The sequence below is a fragment of the Propithecus coquereli genome, unplaced genomic scaffold (genome assembly GCF_000956105.1).
Source record: "Propithecus coquereli isolate 6110/MARCELLA unplaced genomic scaffold, Pcoq_1.0 Scaffold46, whole genome shotgun sequence".
NCBI lineage: Eukaryota > Metazoa > Chordata > Mammalia > Primates > Indriidae > Propithecus > Propithecus coquereli.
The window spans coordinates 6,444,349-6,453,643 of record NW_012150396.1 but is presented as its reverse complement, the minus strand read 5'-3'; the positions used below and the strand labels follow the sequence as shown (position 1 = coordinate 6,453,643).

Here is a 9,295-nt window from a genome sequence, read left to right as displayed (position 1 = left end):
TGTGATTATAACTATTCCAAAATTTGGAGAAGTTGTGGATAGTCTGGGCTACCTTAAGAAGTCAATAGAAAAAGAATTAGCAGTTTAACGTATTATTAAACATACAGACTTAAAATTAGAAAAGGTTAAAAGAGAACAGCACTGAGGGTAGAAGGGTGAGACAGTGAACCGTTGCATTTTATTACTCAATCCTATTGCACTATAGTGTTTGATTTTCAGTTATATGCCTTTATCATTTAGACAACTAAAAATCAAATAACCAATAAAATGCAATGACTCAAAAAGATATAACACTAAATAGTATAAAACATTTCATTAGTGTTCTGCTTCAACTACCTCTTGGTTGTACAAAAAACAAAAAGGCTCACAGACAAACATACACATACGTTTGCTTACCCTTGGTGAATAAAAAAAACCCGCTGATGGGAGAGATTGGTGAGAAAAACAATGTAAGCAACTGGGTTTGACAATTAACTCATTCAACAAATACTTTGAAGCCCCTATTTTAAGTCAGACTTTTTCCAGCTACTGTGCGGACAACGACCAACAGGGAACAAGACACAATCTTTGTCCTCAAAGGTCTTGGAATCGAACAACTCGAAGGGGAGGGAAAGTCAAAAATGGGGCAAAAGATGCCGATTTTATCAGGAATAAAACAGTTTTCACATTTTCTTCAACGGGAGAATGATACTAATTCCTTCGTTTTATATATAGCTTCTCTCAAAAAGTTATCTTTCTATCCCAGATAGAAACAGGGGCAGGGAGCCTTGAGAAGCAGCCGCTGACAATTTTAAAGTTACTTCCTTCTACTGCGTCGCTTTCTCCTACTGCTGAAGGGAGTTTTACGCTTTGACAACCGGCTAAACCTTGAGAACCAGAAACAAACCGAAGCAAAAGCCCGCATCTACGACGAGTAATGGAAGGGCAGATTCCGGATTTTCTGACCTCGTTAAGGCCTCCTTTGAAGCAGCGGCTACTTTCAAGAGTCGCCCGCAATCCCCCAAGGACTCAGGTGAACGCCATTCAGGGGGAGGCGGGCGGCGGCGAGCGATGGCGACCACAGCTGGGCTCAATTTCTCGCCGCAGACGTGCGGGGACCACTCGCAACTCCAGACAGTCCTCTGTCTCCTACAACCCCCCACCCCCGACTACGACACAGAAAACTGGGACATCCGAATACCTGCCTCGAGTCTGGGGACGCGGGCGGGCGCAAGGACAAGTGCGGTGGAGTTTCTGTACAGGACCCCAGCGCTGTGGCCGCTGTTGCCGCCGTTACTCAGCACACCAGACCCGGCATTTCGGGTGCTTCGACAGAAGAGGCCGCTCCTGCTGGCAGCTCAGAGCTCGCCCTTTGCCTGCCAGGTAAGCCAGGTGAGGCGGCATCCGAGGACGGTGACCAGGAGCGCGAGTCTCGCCCTCCCCGCCCCCAGCTCCCAGCTTTTTATGCACCACGCTCGACTGCGCCGGGCCATTTCCTCTGACCTCACTGCCTCCGCGACGCAACGCAAAGAAAAGCCCCCGACTTCCGGCGTCCTGCCGCCTGCCCAAATTGGCGACGAAAATGTAGGGACAGAGGAAGAGGTGCGGAGGGAGTCGGCGACATTGGGTGAGGCGACGGAAGCGGGGGAGCGCGGTGCGGCGCGTGAATAGGACCGCGCGCGGGAAGGGGGAGGCAATGTGGGGTTGGATCTGGGGGACATTCAGGCGTTTGGCGCGGACACCTCATAGGGGTCCTTTTCGCTGCAGCGGCGTGGGGAAGGCGGCCTTACCTGCTCCCGGCGGAGTCCGCGTTGGAACAGCTGTCGACTGTTTCATGTGAGTGGCGTCGTGGAGGGTCCAGCGTGAGTGGGTTTGCCATCGTAGGAGTCTCTCTTCCCTTACTTCCTTCCGGAGAGAGGACGTGGCCTGCCGGTGCCACCGGGAAGCCAGCTGGCACCGGCACCGACCTTGGCGTGGGGAAAAATAGAGAAGAGAGCCCAGTTTGAGAAATGGAACGCAGGCCCAGAGAAAGGATGCTACTGGGAAAAACAGATTCCTAAGCGTGTTTGCTGTCATGTGTATGTGTGTCAGAGGACTCGAGTGTTGCGGGGGGAGGGGGTAGCAGGACAGGGATTCATTCATTCAGCAAATGGTTTTTCAGCGCCCGCTGTATTCCAGGCATCGTCGTAGGCGAGGATGAAGAGCTGTGTACAAAGCAGACAAGAATCCGGGTCTTCTGGTAGCTCACGTGTTACTGAGGAAGACACGTACTAAACAAAGTAAATAAAAACGGACCGCATGTTAGGTCGAGATGAGTGCTGCAAGAGGAAAGTTAGAAAGCGGGGAAGAACGGCACAGGTTGAGGGGTTTGTGTGGCAGGGGAAGGTCTTCGCTGAAAAGATGACTTCGGAGTAAAGAGCTGGCAGAAGTGAGGGACTTGGCCATGCAGGCGTCTTGGGGAGGTGCGGTCAGGTGGAGGGACCAGCCATGGGCCGTGAAGCAGAGCGGCAGGTGGGTTGAGTGGAAGGTTTAAGCCTTCACCGGAGACAAAATTAGGGAGAGCACCAACAGGTCTTGAAGGATCTTGCGGGCTTCTGACTTTAGTCTAAATAAAATAGGAAGCCATTAGAGAGTTTTGAGCAGTACAGTAATGTGATCTGACTTCCTTTTAATAGGGTCACTCTGGCTGCCATAAAGAATAGACTATGGAGAACAGGGTGGAAGAAAGACCAGTTAGGAGGCTTTTGCAGTCATCCAGAGAAAACGCAGTGGTGGCTTGACGGTGGGTGTTAAGAAATGACCAGTCATATTCGTGATGCACTTAATTTATTTTATTTTTTTGATTTTTTTTCTTTCAGGGTATTAGGAGGGTACGAACATTTTGGTTACGTTTTATGTCTTTGCCTCACCCGAGCGAGGGTTAGAGGCATGCCCTTCCCCTCTGCAATGCTCACTGTGTCCTTTAGTTGTGAGTTGATCCCCCCCTAAATCCCCACATCCCCAAGGAGTATTACTGCCACCTGAGCACCATAACGTTCATCAGTTAGTACCAATTTGACGGCGAGTACAAGTGGAGCCCGTTCTTCCGATCTTGTGATACCTCACTTCGGATAAGGGGCTCGAGTTCAATCCAGGAAAATATAAGAGGTGCTAGATCACTGTCCTTTCTTATAATTGAGCAATATTCCATTGTATACTTATACCAAGTTTTAATAATCCACTCATGAATTGACGGGCACTTGGGTTGTTTCCACATCCTTGCAATAGTGAATTGTGCTGCCAAAAACATTCAGGTGTGATGCACTTAATTTAGATATGTAAGAGAATTATGGATGACAGGTTAATTTTCTTTAATTAGGGAGGCACTTTAAAAATGTATTTTAGTGTGAATTAAACGAATGGCCTTGCCATTTGATACTTGTATGGTTTTAGACAAGTCATATAATTTTGCTGAGTCTATAAAATGGGAATAATATCTTACAGGGTTGCAAAGATTAAATGGCAAGGCATGCGATGGGCCTACTCCGTTAAAGTAGTAGCTGTTATTATTAGCTGTGGTCTCAGATAAGGAGTGGGAGAGAGACAGTGCTGCGTCTATCAGTGGGTGGAAAGGATTGTTAAACACTGTTGAAAATCTGAGCCGGGCCCGGTGGCTCACGCCTGTAATCCTAGCTCTCTGGGAGGCCGAGGCGGGTGGATTGTTTGAGATCAGGAGTTCGAGACCAGCCTGAGCAAGAGCGAGACCCCATCTCTACTAAAAATAGAAAGAAATTAATCGGACAACTAAAAATATATATATAGAAAAAAATTAGCCAGGCATGGTGGCGCATGTCTGTAGTCCCAGCTACTCGGGAGGCTGAGGCAGGAGGATCGCTTGAGCCCAGGAGTTCGAGGTTGCTGTGAGCTAGGATGACGCCACAGCACTCTATCCTGGGCAACAGAGTGAGACTCTGTCGCAAAAAAAAAAAAAAAAAAAACTATTGAAAATCTGAACCAGCTGAAAGTCCTATCGCAAGGTAAGATCATGGGAGGCCTAGACGTACTCCTTTTTAGATTTTATGCACACTTTACTGAGGAGAGAAGTTTTCGTGTTAATGATTATAGTATCTGGAAACACATGAACTGTCCTCTAATAGCCATTGACTCTATAGCTGTCCCCTCATAGCTATCCTCTAAACCCTTGAGGACCCCCAGTGCCCTCATCAGTAAAGGGAAGGAAGGCTCTCTGGTGAGGGAAACAATCAAGAATAAGTATGAATTTTCACACAAAAAAAGCAGTTTTAGATCTTCCTTCTGTAGGTTTGGGCAAAGGTTGATAAAGGACCCCTGGAATTACTGCTGGTTGCTGCTGTTAAATATTTTCAGTGTCTCTGAGATGCATCGTTCTCAGCATATGTAATTTTATTATTTACTTTTCTCTAAATTCTGATGACTTTTGACATACATGTTTTACATCCTAGCAGGAATTTTAACCTAGTTCTGAAAGGTACCACGTTGCTTACTGCTATAATAAAGATGTTCTCTAAGTGTGGGGTAACTCGGTAATTTGGTTGTGAAGCAAATGAAGGAAAGAAGTTGGATGATAAGAATAGGGATGAAGGGAGGAGAAGAAAGGCAATTAAAAGTGATTAAAAAGTAATTTAAAAAGTGATTTAAAAAGGTGATTAAAATTGCTATAGCTCATCAATTCTGATACACAAGTTTTTCATATTTGCATCTCTGAAATACAGGTGTACTTTAAAATTGTTGACATCTTAAAATCAATATAGACCAACTGGCAGTTGTAGCATAGTTATTATTGCCTACTGGGGAAATAGCCGAGGTAAACAAAAATGTTAAGGAAGGTAATCTCAAAAATAGTCTTTTGTTTGTGTGTTTTAATGATTAATTCATATGCAGTATTTGGTAACTTGTGTTAGAGGCTTTGTATAATTAATGGCTTTTTAAGTTTGATGAAATACGGTTTGAACATTGAAAAGAACAAAAGTAATGTGAAGAGACAGAATGATTTAGATAATACTTTTCAAAAGATTTTGTCATAAAAAATATGTTCCTTACAATTACTATTTTAAGTTAGAAAAGGAAAAAGAAAAGGCCTTGACTCTCACCATTCAGACACAACATACTTGGTATACTGTTTTCTGTGCCTTTTTTCTCTCCACAAATGTTTTGTATTTGCAGTTACTGTACTCGTAATTGTTATATTTATTTTAATCTCATAATTTTGTTTTATTTTTTTAGCACTGAGACTAAACCAGCATTTCCCAAATTGTTTTAGAGAATACCGGTTTCATTAAATGTTGATAGATGTTCCTTTGTTAGGATTCTGTCATTCAATACATTGAAAATGCTTCATAATTATGTATTATACTTTAGAGAAATTATAGCACAGGCATTAAAGGATCTAGCTGCAGTATCCAACAGACCTGAGTTTCACTCCTCATTTACTAAATAGCTTTATGGCCTGGGGCAAATTAATTTTAATTCAAGTTTTCTTCTCTGTATAATGGGGGTAATTACAGTATTCATAGGTGATCCGTGTAAAGCGTCTAGCCAGTCATAGTCAGTGCTCTGCAAATATGTTAATATTATCATCTGTGAGAAACCCTGTGCATGTTAGCATGTTAGAAGCTCTGAGGAGACTAAGGGTTCTTAAAATCTTGGAATTTAGCTTCTACTCAATGTAAAATTGAAAAATCACAGTGGAGCGATTAGCATACAGTAATGAAGTGAGCACTGAGTTGAATGGAAAAAGATTTGCCTGAGCTTTAAGCAGTGTTGCTACCACTGTTGGCCTAAACATAGCCTTATTCTAAAAAATTTCTTCAATTTACTGTGTTTCCCCCATTTATCTGAAAGCTTAGACAGTGCAAAGAACATGTGGATTTTTGTTCTTTCCTATAATCCCAGCACGTGGGACAAAATTGGGGACTGTAAAGTTGGTGTCGTGAACTTAAATTACTTTTATAGACCCGGCAGGTAACATAAATGACAGACAGCTAGGAGTGCTGAGGTCTGTATATGCTTTGCTTAAAGGTATTCACGTTAAGTTGTCTCATACACTGTGTACCCTGGAACAGAAAGGCATCCCTGAACTGAATGGTGATATTACTAGACAACACTAACATAAACTCATGTGTCCATCCTGTGTTTCTGAAATATTTCAATGACAGTTAATCGACAAGTACTAGAAAACCTGTTTCCAGAGCTTCTAATGCCAAAAACTGCTTTTTCCACAGTGTCCTGTACAATAAATTTATTCTTTTCACAGTGTAATTTATCACTTCTATTTTTTCATTTAGGATTTTCTGCCGTTTCTTGGCAAAAATGGCAAATAATGATGCTGTTTTGAAGAGACTGGAGCAGAAGGGTGCAGAGGCAGATCAAATCATTGAATATCTTAAGCAGCAAGTTGCTCTTCTTAAGGAGAAAGCAAGTAAGAAAATCTGAAATTTTCTAAGGAGATACTTAAAATGAATTCATATATTGACAGCAAATGAAATGTGCTTATCACATAAATTATTACTTAATCATCTTGATGCTAGCTTTCAGATTCCTTTAAATTTTGAGTGTAAAAATATTCTAGGATTAAATAAAGTAGAATCGATATGTGTTGAGTAGATGATATGTAGAGAAAACAGTGTATTATTATTTCAGGACTGCTAAAGGAAGATTATAATGTTTAAAATAAGTTGGAATAGCATTAGAAGTTAGAAATGAAGAAAATTGGGTGAAATCAAACATGAAGTCAAATATTTCCTCTAACCTTATGTGGAGAAGAACGTATATTCATATTACTCTGTACTAAGGCATTTTCTAAAATGATTTTTACATGGAAATATTTAAGTTTTACATAGAATTTGCTGTTATATGTATAAAAGTATCAAACCTGAATTTCTACCTTCAGGACTTAGTTTGGTTTTGGGTTTGTTTAAATATATTTTAGTTCTCAATAGCCAATGTTAATGTCGTAATAGAAATTGCAAAATCTTTTGCTATCACTAATAGAAATAAATACTTTCTCTCCTGCCTAAAACTGCAAATGGCTTACAGAAGCTTACATTTACTCTCCAAAAAAATTTCCCTGTATAATTCTTCCCCCAATTTTAAAATACTGGTTTAATTATTTCTTTTTTATCACGTTTCCCAGGATTTCTCTTATTATTTTTTTTAAATTCTTAATATTTCTTTCTGTTAATAAAATAAAGAGATTGGAGGTGATCATTGCTTGTGCGATACAATGTATTTTATAGCCTGATTTTTTTCTCATGACTGGCCATCTCCTAGAGTCTTGACTAGCATTTCAGTTTTGCTGATTTCTTTTTAAAAAGGAACTATTTATTCTTCACCTTTATATTATTTTCTTTGGTAACCTATCCTGGTGGTTCTCATTTACAAGAAATATTTCGTAAAATCTGTGTTAATGTCCTGTGAAGAAAATGTTTTTTTAGATAAGATAACCTAATTTCAAAACATAGTATTAACACTATATGTAGTATAGAGGAGAAATAAAAAGAAAGTAATTTATAAATAGTAGTAATAATAATGTATATTTTAAGAATTATGGTTGCATGTGCCTATAGTCCCAGCTACTTAGGAAGATCACTTGAGCTCAGGAGTTTGAGGTTGCGGTGAGCTATGATGAGGCCCCACACTCCAGTCTGGGTGACAGAGCGAGACCGTATCTCAAACAAAAAAGTAATACTTTGAGTGGAACTACACTACCAGAGGTATTGCGAGAGGGTCACATGCTACGTGATTCACGTACCTGGACTCTCCCAGAATGCAGCAGGTACAATGCCAGCTATAATAATGATCCATATTTAGTCTGCCTTTGTGTAGGCAGCTCAGGTACCAGAAGCAGTTTTTAGTGATGTATCTGATTTACTCAAAATGTTGAGTGATTTCTTAGATAGAATTCTGAATAAAACAAGGTACAGGCTACTCTTGATTTACAAGGTATTTGATTCCTAAAAAATTTAGTATGTAATAAAAATGCTGAAAAATACTTTGTGTTTATGTATAAAGAATAGTTAGAATCTAGACTCAAATAATTATTAACAGGATTTTCACCTGTGTAAATATACAATGGATCACTGGAAAGTTCTGCAGAATGTGAGACATTTCTTCATTTTGCACGAATATCGAGCATATCGCAGGACATCTGGCATCCCTGACCCCTTCCCAGTAAAGGCCAGTAGTGACTCCCATTATTTGTGACAACCAAAAATAATCCCACAGATTTTCAAAATTCTACCCAGGGAGCAATACCAACCCCGCTGAGAACTATTGTTTTCCTGTTGTATTTCGCATGCTCTATTGCTCACTTTTAACACACACCTTATTTTTTAAAACATACGTTATATTTCGAACAAATCTTTGAAGTTATTTCACTTATTGAATATTTGACCAGCTCAACTTTGAGACTTTAGGAATAAAATATTATTCAGCTTCTTTTACATAGTAATGACTAAAAAGAGATGAGAATAGTTTTTCCTTATGTGATATCATCATTGGGTCTCATACTTTTTAAATATATAATTTAATGTATCTAATACTTATCTCTAGTACAGTTTATCTGTTATTGACACTTTCATGCCAGTTTCTTAAGTTATTTATCATTGCCCTTTATTATATCTACAGTGCTGAAAAGGTGATAATTTCATTTTAGTAAGCATCTTTATAGAAGCTAGGAAAATGATTCATAAACAAAATTTTTTCTGTTCCACTATTATTTCACAGATTTTCTCCCTTGCTCACTCTCTCTCTTTCTCTCTCTCTCTCTCATCATGTTGTTTTAATAAATATTAAACTGGCATAAGGAACTAGCCGAAAATTTGATTACTAGTGTTCTCCTCACTCCGTTTATATTGCCTATCCTCTTTTCAAATAGTATTCATACAAAACCTTTGAAAAAACACATATTTTAACTGGATTTTCTTGATCCTAGTTTTGCAGGCAACTTTGAGAGAAGAGAAGAAACTTCGAGTTGAAAACGCTAAACTGAAGAAAGAAATTGAAGAACTGAAACAAGAGCTAATTCAGGCAGAAATTCAAAATGGGGGTAATTAGATATGGAAATGATAGGTTATTTTGATTTATGATAATAATATGTCATTTATTGTTTATTAAGTATTACGCTTGATTTCTCATCTTATCCTCCCTACATGCCTCCTGCTTTACAGAAGAGAAAATGGAGACTTTGAAAAGGCAAATGATCTTGCCCGAGGTCACACAAAAGTAGTAAAGCTAGGGTTTAAAAACCTATTTTAATTTTTGTACTATACTGCAACTTGACCATCACTGTTCCTGTTTA

The 9,295-nt window shown here is 39.7% G+C and overlaps 1 protein-coding gene across 1 annotated transcript in view; it reads left to right on the top strand.

Moving 5' to 3' along the window:
• Positions 1-1,764: 1,764 nt before the first annotated feature.
• Positions 1,765-9,295, top strand: part of AIMP1 (aminoacyl tRNA synthetase complex-interacting multifunctional protein 1) — a 36,957-nt gene continuing 29,426 nt past the window's right edge. Inside the window, exons 1-3 of the mRNA XM_012655084.1 lie at positions 1,765-1,815; positions 6,282-6,415; positions 8,930-9,043. Of these exons, the coding sequence (XP_012510538.1) occupies positions 1,814-1,815; positions 6,282-6,415; positions 8,930-9,043 (250 nt within the window). The 5' untranslated portion in view covers positions 1,765-1,813. The remainder of the gene's footprint in view (positions 1,816-6,281; positions 6,416-8,929; positions 9,044-9,295) is intronic.